An 18,773-nucleotide genomic window follows, 5' to 3' on the forward strand; every position below is an offset into this window, starting at 1 on the left:
AGAGAAAATCGTCGGGCGCGGCGGCGGCGGCGGACGAGGGCGGCCTCAAGAAGTGCAAACTCGGCAGGTAGCGGCCCGGCCGCCGCGGCTGCTTTGGCCCCGCGCGGCCCGGCGAGAGCGGGGCGGACGTTACGGAACCCGGCCCGAGGGCAGCCCCCGGGGCCGCCGCTGTCCGCCCGAGCCCCGGCTGCCCCCTCCCGCCGCCCCCTGCCCTCCCTGTGCGGCTGCCGGGGCCCCGTGCCGGCGCCGCGGTGCCCGACAGCCGCGTTCGGAGCCGCAGGGCGGTAGCGCGGCGGGGCGCGGGCAGTGCGGGCCTCGCGGCCGCCGCAGCAGCAGCGCCGGGGGCGGCGGGGCCCTCGTGGCCGGGCCCTGGCGGGGCCCCGCGCAGCCCGGCCGGGCCGTAGCTCCGCAGCCCCTCGCGCTTCCATCCCGCCCTGCAGCCGCCTCGTGCGGTGCCGGGGGGCCCTTGATCTCCGCCTAAACTGGCCGTGGCCTCTTAATACCCGTTCTTGTGCCCGCGTTGTCCTTTATATGCCTTATGTGGCACTTCTCCCCATACGCCTGCTTCACAGTRGGTATATCATAAGTGAGAACTCACTGGGCTTCCAGTGTTCCTGCTTGTCATAACCCTTCTCTGCAGCTGTTCTAGTTTCACTTCGTCTTTCTTGACCGCTGGATGCCAAAATTCAGTCATCTTAATTTCTTCTGTCTTTAAAAAAATATTTTTGAAAGGTCTATTTGAAAAGAAAAGGCTCWACAGGAAACTAGAAGTCATTGGGAAAAAACTAACATTTTGTGATTAGAAACTATGAACTTCTATTTATGCCATAGTTTTTTCCCATGATTAAGAATACTCTTATTTCTTAATAAGATGAATGATTACAGCCTTTAAACAAGATAAAAACGGCAAACAACATACTGCAGGGCTGTGCTGGTTCTTGAGACTTGTGACTTCAGTGTTAATTTAATAGATGTTTTGTTGTTATACATGTACCTTTTMAGTGTTCATCACTTAATGTTTCACCGGGACAAGTGTGGCTTTCCCTACTTTAAATGAACCTTAAAGCCACGCATTGCATAATTTGTTCAGAATCCCTCAGAACCRAACTGTTCTTTTCCCCTTCTACATTTTCATTTTGGAACTGCCATGTCGGATAATTGTATAAATGCGTAATTGTAAATCCTCTCACAGGGTCAACTTTCACCTCGTTCTTGGAAATAATCTTAGCATGTCCTAAAAATGTCATTTGTGCTTGAGGAATGTGTATTGTGAAGGGCTAGATTTCTCTACCCTTGTAGGGAATTGCACATTTTGTACAAAGACCATCCATCCCTAAATATCTACAGCAGGTAGAGATGTAGCTGAGCACTTAATGTAAATGTATTGATTGAGTTTTCGTCCAAAATTGGATGCTTAAGTATAAATAGCCTGGCTTTTAAATATGTCAAACTCTGCAGCTTCTGTTGACCTAAATGGAATTCATGCATGTTCAGCACTCTGGAAGATCAGGCTGCTTATTAGACACCTAACAAATGCGTGTAAATATAAAATGTAAGTAGATAAGCAGGCACTTTAATTACTGTGTAGCAATATTTTGACCATCTGTCTATGTATTTTTTAATAACTACAAGATGAGAATACTTTTACATTTCAAAAAAAGTAGTAGTAGTTCTAATAAATTAGATCATGAAAAGGTTGCATTCSAAACTAATTTTTATTACACAAATAAGTGTTGAAGTATTATGACAAGCAGTTGCACCCTCATAATTTCAGCTTCATTGTTTGTGTGTTGGCACTTTACATAGAGTTACAATCCAAATGGTTTATTACTAGTTCAAACTAAATTATCTTAGTTCCCATTTTTCATATGCAAAATAACACTTTGATTATCCTTGTGTTTCTACAAGCTATTGCAGATCGCAAGCCTCTGGTAAAGTAATAACTGGAGAGGAACATTTTTCAAGCAAGAAGTGCCTAGCTTGGTTTTACGAATATGCAGGTAATATGTAATGTACTCATTTAAAATTACATGTCTTTGTTTTTGTTTTCAAAATCAATCATTATTTGCATTTGACTTTTTCGTATTGTTGCAGACATAATAAATACATCTATATTCACATCAGAATAACATGCTGTAGAATTTTTGTAGCTTTTACTGCTGACTTCTATTTTGTTTGTTTATTTTTTCACTTTGTGCTTTATGATTTTTCCATGCTTTCTTTAAAATAACAAGCAATGTTTGGACAAGATGAAGAGTTAGTGTTTGAACAAGATGAAGTTATGCTTTTTTTTGAAAAAAAACACCAATAAATTGGTAGATAGAAAGATTTTATAGTGGTTTGTTAACTCAATCTAAATATATTTTGTTTATAGTAAAACTGGAATGATAATGAATTAATTCATGATTCAAGCACCTTTTTTTTCCCTCCTTCAAAATGCTAGTAGATACTTGCACTATTTTGCTATATGAGAATCTCTCCCAACTTTTTTTGATATCCTACATATCAATGTTTCATTCAAAAGTGTTGTAAGTAGTGTCTTTTAAATAAATGACAGTTGCTRCTGAAGTAATGGATAGCATCAGTAAACACCCAGTGTTTTATAGAATTTATCGAGCAGCTGCTTGCTTGTTTGTATACAAGTAGTAGAATTTGCCAAAAAAAAAAGTTAATATGTTTGTTCAGATAATAGAGCTTATACCTTTTAGGCAGATSATCTTTATCCATTGAAATCCAAAATACATGGAAATAGCACATCAACAGGCATTCTAATAATATATGATGGCCCAGTAGGAGTCATTTTTGGAGTGGGTTTTAGTCTGAAGACAGGGAATTGGTGTCCTTGAGGCTAAGGAGAAATTCACAGTTTGGTGGATGAACTGCAGAATGTCTGTGTAAGCTCTTTAGATATTATAGTTGTTCTGTTTTTTGGAGGATATACTTGTACTAAAATGGAGAAGCAACAGCATAATGCTAACTATTGTGCATCTAATCAAGTTATCTCCAATTTAGTCGTAAGCCTTTTTCTTTTYGTATGTGTTTAATGTGCTTTGACAGTTGGGGGATTTTTCTTTATAATGCAAAATAATTGGGAAAATATTAATATAGATAATATATTTGAAAATTTAACATTTGCTATTTTAGTACTAATTCACAATCTTAACATTTAAAGATCCCGGTAGCACTATCACAGGTAGAATTTTTTGTTGTAGCCAATTAAAAAAAAAAAAGAAAAAACTCTTTGAAAGGCATTATGCATATAGTAACTTAAGAGATACCTAAGTCATTTTAAAGCTGATTGACTGCCACAGTTAATGTAATTTAGCTATGACAATATAATATTCACTGCAGGTTTATTATGATTCAGTTGAGCAAATTAACTTCATATGCTTTTGTGAGGACTGCTCATAGCATGAAGGTTTGTTTTTAATTTTAATTTTGCTTTTAGTTCATAGCACTCTTTCATATGTAGTACAGATGCTTTCATATTGCCATTGCTATGTTGGTTGCATTTTAGCAGAAACACTGCTCAAAACTTTAGTTCAATGGGGTTACTTTTAAAGACAGCTAATACAATTTTTTTTTTACTTTAATGCTTGCATGTAACTCTTGCACAGAATCCATGTATTACTTGCATTTTGATCTGCTTCCTTTTTGGTTTTGAAGGTCCTGATGAAGTTGTGGGGCCAGAAGGAATGGAAAAGTTCTGTGAAGACATTGGTGTCGAGCCTGAAAATGTAGGTTTCTTGCGGGATATCATTTTAGAGGGATTATTGGATTAKTCTTAGTTTCCTATAAGACTCTAACTTCAATAAGCAAATAATATTTTCCTGCCTATCTGAGTTTTTGCAAGATTTTAGCTGAATATATCATTTATGTTTTTCTTACAGCATAGTGATACTACACCTTTAGAAACTTAAGAGGAAAATTGCACAGTTAAATTAGACTTCTATAACAAAGTGATATGAAAGTTGATTTCTAGAAGTTAATATAAAAATATTATACTGACTTTTTTTCCTCCTTCCCTCTTCATCTTCCTCCCCACCCCTCTCACACCTTTTTTTTCCATAGATTATTATGTTAGTTTTAGCCTGGAAGCTAGAGGCTGAAAGCATGGGATTTTTTACCAAGGAAGAATGGTTAAAGGGGATGACCTCATTACAGTAAGTGTGTTTTTCATATATAATGAAAGGTTCAAATTTGTACCTTAATTATTTTTGCCCACCTTTGCTTGTGGATTGGTAAAAAGATCCAGAAGCTMTTGCTTGTAAGTGTGGTCTCGGTCACTAACTGGAAGTAGCTCCTGCTTTTGATCAGGTTGTTAATGTGATGGATTTGCTAAATGGTTAACCCAAATAAATCGATTTTACAGATTGTCTTCTGACTAAATATGTTTTAAAATGTGCCTTCAGTAAGTGAATTCAAATAAGTAGGGCTGTAGATATCTGCAAGCATGTGTTAGAATTAGTATTCTATARTGTGATAACTTTGTTATTTTATAGATGAATATTGACACCTCTTATTGCTATTATTTATTAGATACTGGGTAGTAGCAACACTTAAGTGCTCAGGTCAAATAAAGCTTTTTCCAATCTATAGATTACCTTCTTTATGACATGCTCATATCTTGTTGTTTGTAAGAGTTTYTGTTGGGAGAGCATTTTAGCTAGAAGATATCATTTCTTTAATGAAGCCGTTAGCTCTTGCTGAGGCTTCATTAAATTGTTAATTTATATTTACTTTCTTCATCAAACCTTCTATGGTACATCAAGATAACATGAYTGTTTCAATATTTTCTATCACTATTGCACGTAGATTTAGCAGGCTTGGTGTTTAAGAGTTTGCAGTTGAACTGAATGATCTTGACAGTCTTTTCCAACCACAGTGATTTTATGATTCTGTTGAACAAGTGAGTCTAGTCTGACTCTCTTTTTGCAGATCCTATTTGGTKTGGGAGTAGGCTTCCAAATGAGAGCCCCTTTTTTTTTTTGTGGCTGTCAAAAGATCTTGAACTTGTTAAGTGCTAGAAAGATTCATTTGCCTAAAGTTCAGCACTTAAGTGATTAAATTCAAGATTCACAGCCCCAGAGTACAGTCAGTTTGAATGTGTAAACTCCTAGWTTCGGTGAATGGATATAATTAGTTCACTTCTATGAAGTATTTAATTTTTTTTATGCTGAACTGGAAGCRCTCAAGACCTTGCAAACACAAAGCACAAAGATGTATGAAATCTGGTAGCTTTTTCGGAGGCAGCACCACAGACTGTTTCTGTCCGATAGTCTGCTAAGGTTAGGAATCCTTATTTTTCAGTAGAGTTGGTCATGTTGTTTCTAAATATGCTTAAGCCAGGAGAAGTGGTAATGGTCTGCATTTTTGTGTGACAGATTTGTGATCTGAGCATTTGTTTAAGCCAYGAAAAGTTAAAAATCATGTCTTTGGCCTCCCATGAATGTGATCTAATAACACTGGCGCCTGAGTACTTCCCTATGGTTATATTTTGAACTTTGGAATTTGAGCCAGATTTTACAGGAAGGTTTTACAGGAGCTTTTAAAAGTTGCTGTGTATAAAATTGGTTTGAAAATGAGTGGCCAGGTAAAGCAGAGAGACAGATTGGACTGAGGGACACTTAAATGTTGTGATCTCAATTGTATCTTTAGATACACAAGACACCGTGTAGGAAAGTAGATCTTGTAACTTCTGCTGTTTGCAGAATTCTTACTAACAATGTGTTTTAAAGATTAATTATCAGCTAATACTAGTTACTTTTCCACTCTTAAATCTTTCTGCCTGTTATCCCCTTTCTTCTGTTCATTTCTGTTACTTACGTAAATTTCTATAGAAATTAGAACAGAAGAGCAGTTTGCTGTCATTTCACATGGCCTAATTAGAAAGGTGTCCCAGCTTGGAGAGATGGGGGGGAGAGGAATCCCCCACCCCCCAAGTATGAATAATTTCAGTCATCTTGTTTACAGTACAGACACACAAACACTGTAAGGGAGAAATTTGACAACTCCTTAACGCACTAGTGAAAAGGAGAAGATTCATTGCCAGGGGTGAGAATGTCTTAAGTGGCTTTGTTTTATGTAAGTAACCTGTATTTCTGCATCAGACCTCCGTGATGCTTCTATGTTTCCATGTGATCTATTTGATTAATCTTAAATAGATTGGAATAAATCAAAAATATTAAGACTTGATAATTGGTGTTTTCATACCTGCCAAGRTCCTGACTATGGCATTGCAGTATAAATAGCTGTTAATATAGTGGACAGTGGTAACAATTTTACTGTATACTTAAACTCATAATTATTCAAAACTTTAACAAAATACTTTGTAGGAGATGTAAATATACAGAAGASTGTATATTCATGATGTATTAAATAATCCCAACTCATATTTTACAAACTGTGGTAAACTCACTTCAGTTTATGTAAGTAGTTTATGTAATTCATCAGCATACTAACAGCATAAGCATTTACATTTAGATTTGTTCTTGATAGGCAGACATCTGCATGAGTAGGGGAGGTTGTTATTGCACTACAAAGGTTTGAACACGGAAAGGAAATATGTTTGCTGGAATGGCATCTCATTACTTATATTCATTTTACTGCTAGTTATACTGCTAACTGCCATTCACAGGGCTGAAGGTGCAAAAAAAATCAGGTCTGGAAGAGTACTCCAAGCTTAATGAAAAGAATTGTTTTCAACTTAATGCATTGAGCGCCATAAAATATGATTGTCATTTAAATATGCAACATAASAAAGCTATTAATTTACACTGATCATAGCAGTTTTGCAGCATGCAAGCTTCATTTCCAGTGCTACAGCTGTTCAGAGGGAGAGAGGCAACCAGCAAAGCTAGGAATAAGAAGTACTGCCTGTGGGCAAAATACAGGATCTTAGCATTGTGTGCTGCAGTGCTTCTGAAGCTCTTTGGGATTGTGACAAGTCCCAAGGAGCTGTTAAAGCTGCAGATGTGCCCCCTGAGAGGGAGGCTGCTGGGCACGCAGAGGGAAGGACCTGCTTGTGCCTTGTCTGCGCTTCCCAGTGTGATCCTCCTGTCACACGAGATGGAGAAGCTGAAATGTATTTGGGGTGTGGAAGGTACAGGGGTTTTTGTTTTGACTCGGAGTGACCATTATTTTAGAAAAGCAAACTACAATATAACTAGTCTTTCAAGTAAGTCTTCCCAGGGGAATTTTGTGTCGATTATATTCTCCAGTGACAGTGTTGGTAAATCTAACCTGTTTTCTATTTTGAAACAAAAATCCGAAATAAAATACATAAAAAGCTGTGGCTCTTCTTACTAAAGGGTTATTCCATTGACTAGCAGATCAGTATAATTTAATGCAACCTGTAAGTTTAACTGAACAGCTCCTGTTAGCCCAAACGATCACACTTTTGCACAGTACCTGCTTAGCCCTACAACTCGTGAATATCTACAGTACTGAGGGTTCTTTTTTGTGCACAGGAATATAGCATAGAGTTCTTGCACCTGGCTTTTGTCATCTTCRTGCATAGTGAATACTGTTTTCTTCAAACATTTATGCTAGGCATAAATAAAAATTGCAGAGTGTGGCATATAAAGCCTACCTTAGAGGTAAAAGCAGAGTCTCTAGTATGGCATAGCTGATACACTAATATGTTGCTAATAGAATCCATGCACTTTTCATTAAATTGCAAATGTTGAGCAGGTTCTTTAAGTCACTTTCATAGTATTATTCCTTTTTAAATCTGGGAATGGCRTCTTGGTGACGTTTATGTTTTTAAATTTCTTGACACGGCTTTTGCTATGTAAAAATTGTTTTAAGTATTTAACGTTGATTTTCTTTATTTTTAAGGTGTGACTGTACAGAAAAATTACAGAGTAAATTTGACTTCTTGCGGTCACAATTGAATGACATTTCATCCTTTAAGAATATTTACAGATATGCCTTTGATTTTGCAAGGGTAAGACTCCTGGAGTATTAAAGTGTGCATGTGCTATTTGTGTGTGAGGGGAGATGATTTTTTTTAATTGTTCAGTGAGGTTGCACTGAAGTGTTGCTTATGCTTTCTTTATGTTTAATCTTAGGATAAAGACCAACGAAGTCTGGATATTGATACTGCAAAATCCATGTTAGCTCTTCTACTTGGAAGAACTTGGCCACTGTTTTCAGTATTTTACCAATACCTGGAGGTACACATTTCTTGGACTTTCTGAACAGTGACATACTGGTCTGTTCTSTGAAAACATTACAGAGTTTATGGCRTTTTGCTCATGARTATATMTATATTCCTTCTTTTCCCTTAGTTGGCATCCTTATGAAACAGTTATATTCTTGTGTATGTCACAGAAATCATTCTCAGCCTCTGCCGTCCTTCTGCTCTGATTTCTGTCATGAAGGGCAGCTAAGATATCATCATTATAAGGCTATAAAAGTAAAGCTACAATTAAATAATAGGGCCCCTGTACTTTTTTCAGCTACATCTGTACTGAATTTCAAGTTTGCCTGAGTCTTTATTCAGGTGACTCTTCAGGATTTTCAGTGAAAAGGAAACTGTGCTGGTGTTCCTCATTATTGTTTACATACCTGCATTACTTGAGGCAGCTTATAAATCCTTTTATGTGCCTCACTAACCCTTGCTGCAGCACCACGTGGCTGCAGGGCTTCCCATGGGAGGTAAGTGTGATCTACATGTGTAGCTACAGTATGCAGGTATCTTGAGCCCTGGCTCTCCATAGAACATTTACATCTTTATGGCCAATATGCCAGGCTACAGACTCTTCCCTGACTTCAAGCCAGTGCAATGTAGCAGTGTGATTATGCTATATTGTACCGGGGAAAAGAAGGTGCTGTAACTGATGATTCTGGAATTCAAAGTGTGATGCAATTCAGAGTAAGCTGAAAACTTCTCTGAAGCTCCAAGAACTGGTGACTTTTGTATTCCTYGAATGTTTTAATTTTGTTCTAACTCTCTTGCAAGAAACTGCTTAACAGCTTCTGAGCTAGAAAAGTGTATATATATTGTGTAGTCTTAAAATTGGAATCCAAGGAAATAACAGATACTGTTGTTTTTTTTGTTAGGCACTGACTCTCAATGATACAAGAGAAACTAGATCTTTTCAAATATCTTTTGATTATGTGGTTTGATTATGTGGTTTGATTATTTTTCCTAGCAATCGAAATATAGGGTTATGAACAAGGATCAGTGGTACAATGTGTTAGAATTCAGCAGAACTGTCCATGCGGATCTTAGCAACTATGATGAAGATGGTGCATGTAAGTATTCATAGCATTCTACTTGCTCATCTATTGTGTCAATATTTTAATGGCATGCTAAATTTCCACAGCAGAAACAATACTTTAAAATTATTTCTTCAACAATGCTTAAAAGACCTATCCTGAAAATATCTGCTGCTTGGAGGTCGTTGACTACCTTCAGTAGCATCAGGGGTGTGATATTATACCTCTGCCAACTTATATTCAGTTGAGGCTCAAGAGAAGCTACTTTCTATATGAAACCATAGACTTTTGCTGCAAGCAAGCATTCTGTAATAATATATTAAAAAATGTTAACTTATAAGGTAGCTTAACTTCTGGTACTTGGGAAATGGTTCATGAGTCTGAACTGTATATTTGGTTAATAGTCAATTATATTACAATTGTATTGCWTTAGGTGTCTGATCTTTGTTTTGCATTTTATTACGTGCAGTTTTTTAAAGCTCTTGCAAGAGGTAATTACTTTCTCCGGTTTACAATATAAGTTTATTGTTAAGTTTTCTGTGTGGTTCACTTCACCCGCCAAWTGAGTCAAGAAATCATTTTCATAGTTCCGTGTGAAGTTTTATTCATGTAGTGACCACTACCACCTCTGGTCTGAAATGACTGTAGTCATCCTTTGTATTTGGCCATACACATTGACCTTCATATTAAAGACCCTTCTAAATATAACTTATTTCATACCTTTGCAGGGCCTGTACTTCTGGATGAATTTGTTGAATGGCAAAAAGTTCGTCAAGCGTCATAGCAAGAACAATATGGAAGAAAATGCAAAAGTTTTTTGATGCCCACCTCTACACAAACTAATGAGAAAAACAAAGGATTGCATTTTCATTCTTATGAAAGACTTTACAGTGATTTTTTTCCTTTTCTAAGGAAGTTTTCTTGTTACATGTGATATGGGCATTGAACCACACCTCTTCTGAGACTGAAAGTTGGAGTTTTTGTTTTGAGTCTTATGTTTATAGCATTTATTTCAGAACAATAAAGATTCAGATTTGTGACAAAGGCCTAAAARTGAAAAATGTCCCTTGAATGTGAGTGTGGTGTCTATTTTTAAAACCAAATCTTTAAGATTATCTTTCTCAGAAGTGCCCTTTGCTAGGAATTTTTGAGACCTTAAAATGCTTAACTGGCACTGTTGCTTGCTGATGGTATGACTGTCTTGTGCGAAAAAATGTTAGGAAGAATGACTGATTTTTGAGCCCTGGGTGGGGTCGTGCTAATCTGCACATTGAGTATTGGTCATGGGGTATGCCACATTTTTCAGCTCCTTGTGGAGATAAAGGCCTTAAATTCTTTTTTTCCAGTACCCACCCAGTGGTATAGCATTTGATGGCAGACCCTTTTAAAGCRGAACGGTATAAAGTATATGGCTGCATGGGCAGTATGGCTGAAAACTAAATGCCTGTACTTCAGATGATTAACATAAAGTTTCTGGTACAGTAAGGCAGCTTCAAATTCTTACTACATTTTAGWCTTTGGATTGCTTTGTATAAAAAGTGCAATTTATACTTTAAAAGGGAAAGCTGTAAAAGCTTAGTTTCAAGGCTAGATTTACTTAGGTGTTTTAGACTGGAAGTATTCACAGCATGATTTATTTTTAATTGCCCTGGAAGTATTGCATAATTGAAGGCCAAAAGAGACAAGCCGTACACATTTAACCAGTATATAAGAGGCTATATATTTTAACCCAGTTACTCATGTATTGAGTGAAATAACTGCTGTGGTTCCCCTTTTATGTACCCAATTCTGGTGACAACCTTTAAATGCAGTACAAGTTTGTTCTCTGTCTTCCTACCCAAGAGGCTGAATGCTGCTCTTGAGGGGGGAAGATTTTAATGAGGGGGAAAAAATAGACATTTCTAAGTCTTTATTATACGATTAGATTAATTTGACTGTGATAATGGCATGAAACTCCAGTCATTTATTAAGGCCTTGGTGTGCCAAATATTTCAAGAGCTTGAAAAAAAATAGACAATATAAGCTAGGCATGACTTGAAGATCTTTGCCTCAGGGAAATGACTTCTGTTTTGCACATCCGTTGTTCAGACTAACAAGCATGAGTTTTCCTATACTTAATGAAAACTTTAGTCCCAAGATCAGTAATCACTTCACAGTGAGAGAGAAGGAGAGTTGAGGAAAAAGAAGAGGGAAGCAAGAAATAATAGTTAGAAGTGGGATAGGGTAGTGTCTGTTCATGTTCTTGCTCTGCCAGAGAAATGCTTTGCTACTGTGCAGAGTAACTTGCAGTTCAGGGCGCAGGAAGTAATGCCAGTCAGTGGAGATCCAGGGGCAGTTTTGCAAGTCGCTGGGTAGTGCAGTTGAACATTGGAAGTTTGGTTTTGCCTTAGTGCTAAAGAAGTTTTGAAACAGAAATCAGCTGAGAAACTTTGAGATAGCTGTGCTTGTACAATGGCTAGTGTCTATGTGCATGCGAATGCAAGCACTAAATCTTTCTCCAACCTTTCTAAGTACTTAATTTTAGACCTCATGTCACCTGCAGCAGTTCTCAAGTATGTTACAAGTTATCAGTTTGCATTGCTGATTCTGATTTCACCCTTAACAAGAGTGCCTTTTGTTTGGAAATTGCCCTACAAACCTACAGAAAATCGGTGCCAGAATGAGAGTAACTTCAGGGCTCTGGTAGAGTAAGGTCATAAAATGCACAGGATAAAGATGCACCAAATAACTTCCATCAAGGAAAGTACTGCTGTATACTGAATCACTGCAAGGGCACTGGTTCTGAAATGATTTCATAAAATTCACTGCAATGGCTATCCCTGCTTATGTACGTTTAGTCCCTGTTATGCTGGAAAATTCTCTTTCCAGAAGTTTTGAAGTACAGGTTAGAAGTTGAACGTTTTATAATATGATTTWTTTTTTTTCTTTTTTTTCTTTTTCTTTGGTAATTGCGAACTGTTGTGAATTCAATTTAAAGCGGTCGGTCTTAGAGGATGGTATTAGTGTCTAACAGTAGGAGTGATGCATCCACCAACCCTGGGTGGTCAAGTACTTGCTGTTAAGGTGTAGGACACTATGTGATGTATCATCTGTATCTCTGTTAAGGTTTTATCAGTATTCCTATAATAAATCCATGTTTCAGGGATTTATGACTTGGTTGTGTGTGTGTGACTGAAAATCATCAGTTACTGTAAAACTTTAGGAATGAATGTATTTAAACTACTTAAAATCAGTATAGTTTTTCAAAATCGAATGAAAAGGATTTTAAGTTATGTTTTTGTGCTCAAAACTGCAATCAGATTTATTGTTTGAATGTRAACTAATGGCTTGTACAGTTTCATTGTGAGCTGGTCACTTCTATTAGCTGTCTGTTACTAAACCACCTTACAGCTTACTGTGGATAAGTGCCAAAACCTATTTTTTTTTTTTGATTTTGTGCGTGTCCACAAGTAAAAATCAAGTTCAGCTGAATGCTTTCTCTAGCTTTCAAAATTTAATTTTGTTTTGTTTCTCAGGTGCATTTCAGTCCATTGAATTAGAGAGAAAAAAAAAAAAAGTGACACCTTATTTTCAGTATTCTAAAAGGTGGAAAGTTCATTGGTGAAATGTGCTGCCACAGTTATGACAATAAAAGCAGAAGTGAAATGTCTTCCAAAACAAAATTGATAATGGTGTCTATCTTCATATCTTGATGTTATAAACTTCACTTAAATTTCATCTTCATTTCTTGTGATCAGGCCTCTCTATCATAACTGAATTCCTCAGTTTTTTGKTTTGTTTTCTTACCTGAAAATAACCATTCATTCMTGGAAAAAGCCATACTGGTAGGTTGGAATGTAACATTTCTTCTATGTAAAAATGTGATTTTTTTTTTAGTCATGTATGTTTGCCTGTATGTCTCTAGTTATATATATGTGTGTGTATATATATAGTTTTGGTCTAATTTCTCTTTACCATTTAAGGATCTAATTCTTTACTAATGGCTGTAGTTTCACATTTCAATATCATGAAATTTAATTTTTGCATTTGAGATTATTTAATATAGATACAAACCTGGTACCACTCACAGGTGGTCCAAAAGGGGGCACTGTGGTCTGTCTGTATTTGAATTGTAAAGACTTCTTCACATCTGTCAAAAGCTCTGAGCTGATACATTGATACTGGCTACACAGAAATAACAGAAGGGACCATCATTTTAGCTAATGTTTCTGATTATGTGTTTTGTTCATTTCTTTTTAAGCTAGTGAACAGTTCTTTCAGTGCAAAATGTTCAACCTTGTACAAGTCTAGCTTTGTTAAGTATGACWAATAAAAGTGGTATGTAATAGGGCAGAAAACGTATCGTCCCGCTGCCTCTTTTAGTTTGTTTTGTGTACATATAACTGTTCTTAAAATCACTGTGAGACTTAATTGCCACAGAATGGATCAGTCTAATTTCTTATATAACTTTAATAAATAACTTCTTTGCTTTGCTGTGTATCTTAGGAAATAGAACCTGATCTCAACTGGGATCAAACAAGCAAACAGCATTATTAGTTTTGTGTTATTAGATGTTATTAATATCTCATGTTTTTAGATGCTGATAGACCTCACTGGTTGTAGTAACTGACTTGCATGAATTATTCATTGGATCATCCCTGTTCCAGAAATCTGCTGCTCTCCATGTGAATGACAGGAGAAGGAGGTTGTTTGTTTTGTTTTGTTTTTTWAACTTGATGTTTTCTAGTCAACTCTTCCATTTATTCTTCTAGAGGCCTCTGCAGAAAGGCTTAAAGGTAGCATTCCCGCCCTGGGTGAGTTAGTGCTGCTGTTACCTTGCAAAAATTGCTTGTTCAGTAAATTGACATGTCCTAGTGGCTGGGGTTTGGTACCCAGCTTCAGGAGACCTGTGTCCATCCAGAGATCATCAAACCATCTCAGTCCCAAAGCAAGGCAGATTTGTCTCCACAGTTTCAGTTTCATCCATGGTGAAGTCCCTGTTGTCCTCCTGATTCAGCAGGATGTTGAGGTGTGTTGAAACCAGGCGTCTCACATCTGTGCGTGTAAGAGATGGCAACAGTTCCATTGCTCTCATTTACCTGTATCTCCTGTATTATCTATTCTGCGTTAAAATGAATTTTTGTCTCTGTTGGAAAGACAGATACTGGAGTTAGGTAAGTGTATTAAGGGATAAGTGTTTACCACTTTGGATAAAGTGATATACAAAATAGTTGCATTCTTGCTGTTCTTACATTAGTGGGAAAGAATGCAACTTTCCCAATACTAAGATCTCCCTATACTTATTTCCCAATCAATTTATCCTCTTGAAGAGTAAGTTGCTATTATAACAATGACAGAAGATCGTAGGAAAAAAAAATTATTCCTTTACAGGTTTTTGATTTTGGGCATCAGGGCTGAAGCAGTAATATAAAGACCCTTGCTGGGATTGTAAGGAATTGTACAGGATACTGACACTGTAGTTTTGCTATAGTGTGAAATAAAAATTTTTCATCATCTATAGTAGGAAAAATAGAAAATATATTGGAAAATAAAAGACACAAAAATCCTATTGCTCTTTCCATCTTTATCTCCCAAGATTGCAATTACTGGCATAATGAATAGTCCACTGTGGAAAGATGTTTGCATATAAGGGGATTTTCCTAGGAAGACAGTACTGATACTGAAGCACTATTTGTCACGATACTTTGCTCTTTGCTGCTRGTGCTTTTTAAAATTGCTTATAGAACTGTGTTTTTTTTTTTTTTCCTGTCACATTTTAAATCATGCAAGAATATTGCGGTTTCTTCCTGTACAGCTGAATATATGATATACRGAATTTTACTACAGTGTAAAATTGTTAAATGCAATGATTCTATCTTTAAAGATAGAGTGTTGTGGTTTCTGGAGCTTTTGTGTATATTTTTGCAATGGCTATGATATAGCTAAATGGAAAACTACTGGTGCCTTTTGAAATCACAGGAAAGCATCTCAAGTGTCCATAACTGTTTTAAAACAGAGATTAAACTTCAAAGATGGTTTCACTTCTTATTTTATCTTCTCATGCTCATCTTCAATTTTCTAAAGCATCACCTTTGATCAGGAAATTTGTGCATAGTCCTTGTTCAATAACAGTACATTATTTTTTTCTATTGGCTTGAGACTTTGGGGGTGGGGTTAGTGGGTGTTGTATTTGACCGTAAGGCTTCAGTTTTGTTGTAGGAGGTACTTCGCTGTTAATAAAACTGTGATCATAACCTAAAGACTTTGCTGTCTTACACATAAGCAGTGGACTGCAGCTTTGCATGGTGCTTGTCTTTTAACTAGAACATTCCTGCTATCAATATTAAACACTGCCATTAAAATGCATGCTCTCCAGTTGCTCAGTATTCTTCAGAAATCTGAAATTAACCTGTAAAACTGTTTTTTAGTTAATGTCGCCAGCACATGAGAGAAAATCATCTCCTTGTTCCTACTTAATACTTTGTGTTTATATATTTCTTCAATGTTTTTGCCTTCTTTGCGTCTTAAGTTTGGATTTCTGTTACCACAGTTCAGATCCACCTATGGTTCCAGTCAAGTTGTGTGGATGTGTGGGTTACATTTTGCCCCTTTATAGCACTTCAGAAGTAAATAACAGGCTCCCAGGTCTCCAAACGTACTTTAATTCTGTAAGAATGAAAACTAGATTCCTTCTCATATACAAAATATTAACTTTAAAGCCTTCTAAGGTACATCTGGAAATGACTGCTCCACAAATTTTTCTGCTGTCCCTGAAATGTTGGTTGCATAAACTACTACATAATATTAAGTTCATAAGCTGCTTCTTCTGTAAGTGAAAAATGGGGAGTGCTCATATTTAAGTTGAATCAATGGCCAATTTTCTGTACTCTCACATTACATCTAATTGAGCCAAATCAAAATACATTTCTGAACAGAGATACTGTTCACTCTTTTGTCCAGAAGCTTAGCAAACAAACAAGGCCTTTAGGAAAACCCAGATACACATCATAAACATAAATATTCATTTTTATAGGGCTGGGGTTTCAGAGGATTATCGTTTCTGCCAAACAGAGTATAAGCACAGTCCAAATAATCTCCTTCCACCTTCTCTTAAAAAAATGATTTTTACTCTGAYCCAGGGAATCTCCAGTTCTGCAGAAGAAACAGAATTTATAACTGGCCATATCCAATGTAATCTCTCAGATGAGTTTGAGTGTGTGTTGGTGACACTGATAAGAGTTCATTAGCCTATTCTAAAGTGCTATTGGAGGGCTCTGTTTCTAGTGAAAAATGTTGTTGCTAGAAACACTGCAAAAAAACCAAAGCAGCATATACAGGATCAGCGCTGAATCACCAAAATTACTATGTTGAGCTCTTCAAATTTCCTCAGAGATCTGGCCCAGCCCATCTCAATTTAGTGTTCCTTATGAAATAAAAGCTTGCAGAATCCATAATAGAGCATGTAATAAAAATGTTCTTTTTTAAAAAATAAAACAGATTAAAGTAGCAGATTAAAGTAAGTCTTAAAAACAGATGAAAGTAATTGTCACAGTCAGGAGAATGAACTGAGAAGCTAGGCTATCAGGTAGAGAGAACTGATGCTTTTAACAACAAAGTGTGATCAAACACATATGTTAATCATCGTATTGCTTTTCTCCCTATTTCCCCCTATTCTTAGCAGTGACATAGAACACTATGAAGAATGTGTACTCATTTTTTCCATTGTTTGGAGAAAAATGAAGCAGGTTAATTATTTTCATACGATGAGTTACATCTTCATCATTAGTCCACTTCTGATACTTAAAGTAGCCTGTTCTGAGCTAATTTGGGTATCTCAGCACTTTGGTACATTGTGAATATTGCTCAAGTGTGAATTTTACCTGCTGTCCTTATAGGACAAAGTGTTGAATGAGCATTTACTGCATATTGATGATAAGAGTTAATTTCAAAGAGACTCTCTAATTGCACACAGAACCTTTCTCTCTATATAGCGTCTGGAGCATTTCACACATGTCACTTCCCAATAAATACAAAATACAAATTGTCCTCTAAAAAGTATTATGTCTTTTATCTCATGCAGAGTTCTCTTTCTAAAGCAACCTTATTTAAAATTGTCTTTCCTTTTCTGTTTAGAAGGTGAGGTTCCCCATTTTTAAAGCAATGTGGACGATTTGCTACAGCTGGGAAGGTCAGGATTGCAGTGCAGATTGCTTGGGCCTGAGAAATTGCTCCAGCTCTAGGTTAAAGGGAGACTATGGAAGTTTTCTCCTTGAAGACAAATGCATGATTTTTAGCCAGCTAATATTTATCAAAGAAAAAAAAAAGTAGTTTTAGTGCTACATAGACAAGGCTTGGCTGTTCCCATGGTTAAATAAAATTCTTGAGGAAATTTACCCACCATTTCTTTTTGTTCCTGTAAAAGACAACTTCATAACCTCATTTGAAGTGGATTTTATGCCAGAAAGGTCATGAAAGTTATCAATTCCTTCTTTAAAGTTAAGTAAAAATACAATCTCATTAGAAATTCTTAACTTATTTGGAGACTTTTTCCTGATGACTTAATAATAATTTAGTTTTTCTCAATCTTGATGTGTCACTATGTAACACGGCTGTCCTTATTTTGACTAAGCATGACATAATGGTGAGTACTCTTGAAGTCTTTATAGTACAGTTCTATGACAGGCAAACCCAAAAAACTCAGAAGGTTGTGTTTAGTTTGAAAACAAATTTAAGATTTTGAAAGAGACCTCTACAGCAAATGCTACAATACATATACCATTTAAAAATGTGCTATATTAAGTTCTTATTGCCTTACACGCACATCTCTTTTTTAAAAGAAGGTACTTGCTTTCTATGAGTTATTACGCAAATGAAGCTTTGATTTAGAAATTGGTGTATGTTATGTGGTCAATGGAATTTAAAAATAAGACTGGATGATGACAGTAGTCCTGCCTGTTTTTAGAATACCCTATATCTATGAATACAGTAGTATTACTAATACTTTTGCTAAGTATTCTTGTAGTAATTTCTATTTTTTAACTTCAGGGGTGGATAATGTCTATGTGCAGCTTGCTATAAGACAGTTGTTTTAAGAAAACACAACTAAACATTTTAAATCACTATCAGTAATAATCAGCCATGGTTTGCTGCTCAGTATTATCTCCTTACAGGTCTAAACTAATTTTGTTTCAAGAGTAGTACCAATGTAGTACTTACAAGCCCCAAAAACATAGAATTATTTTTTGTTCTAAAGTAAAATGTTCATTTGTGGCACATCTCTCTGTGCAACCAAATTCTGACCTTTCATATTCTTCCCTGACCTACTGTCCCACCTACCATACATCTGCTCTCCTTCCTGTCCAACTTTCCATTCCTCATTTCATCAAGACTTATTYTGAGTCCTGTAAATGAGACCCAGGAAAGTTCACCTTTTCTTCTTCACTTTTTCTTTTCTTAAGCCATGTTTGAAATTCTTCCATTGACCCCAAAGAACCCAGACTGCTRTAGTAAGCTGGTAAGCTTGTATAGCTTTTGAAATTTGTTTAACCATAAGAACAACTATACCTTAT

The 18,773-nt window shown here is 36.5% G+C and overlaps 1 protein-coding gene across 1 annotated transcript in view; it reads left to right on the forward strand.

The window, feature by feature from the left end:
• The window catches only part of DCUN1D5 (defective in cullin neddylation 1 domain containing 5), a 12,980-nt gene extending 523 nt beyond the window's left edge, over window positions 1–12,457 (forward strand). The window contains exons 2-9 of the mRNA XM_026044629.1: window positions 3–67; window positions 1,909–2,000; window positions 3,667–3,737; window positions 4,072–4,163; window positions 7,840–7,948; window positions 8,073–8,177; window positions 9,159–9,261; window positions 9,954–12,457. Coding sequence (XP_025900414.1) covers window positions 3–67; window positions 1,909–2,000; window positions 3,667–3,737; window positions 4,072–4,163; window positions 7,840–7,948; window positions 8,073–8,177; window positions 9,159–9,261; window positions 9,954–10,009 — 693 coding nt within the window. The 3' untranslated portion in view covers window positions 10,010–12,457. The remainder of the gene's footprint in view (window positions 1–2; window positions 68–1,908; window positions 2,001–3,666; window positions 3,738–4,071; window positions 4,164–7,839; window positions 7,949–8,072; window positions 8,178–9,158; window positions 9,262–9,953) is intronic.
• Window positions 12,458–18,773: the final 6,316 nt, after the last annotated feature.

The sequence above is a fragment of the Nothoprocta perdicaria genome, unplaced genomic scaffold, assembly GCF_003342845.1.
Source record: "Nothoprocta perdicaria isolate Ctin4 unplaced genomic scaffold, notPer1 scaffold_373, whole genome shotgun sequence".
In the NCBI taxonomy this organism is placed as follows: Eukaryota; Metazoa; Chordata; class Aves; order Tinamiformes; family Tinamidae; genus Nothoprocta; species Nothoprocta perdicaria.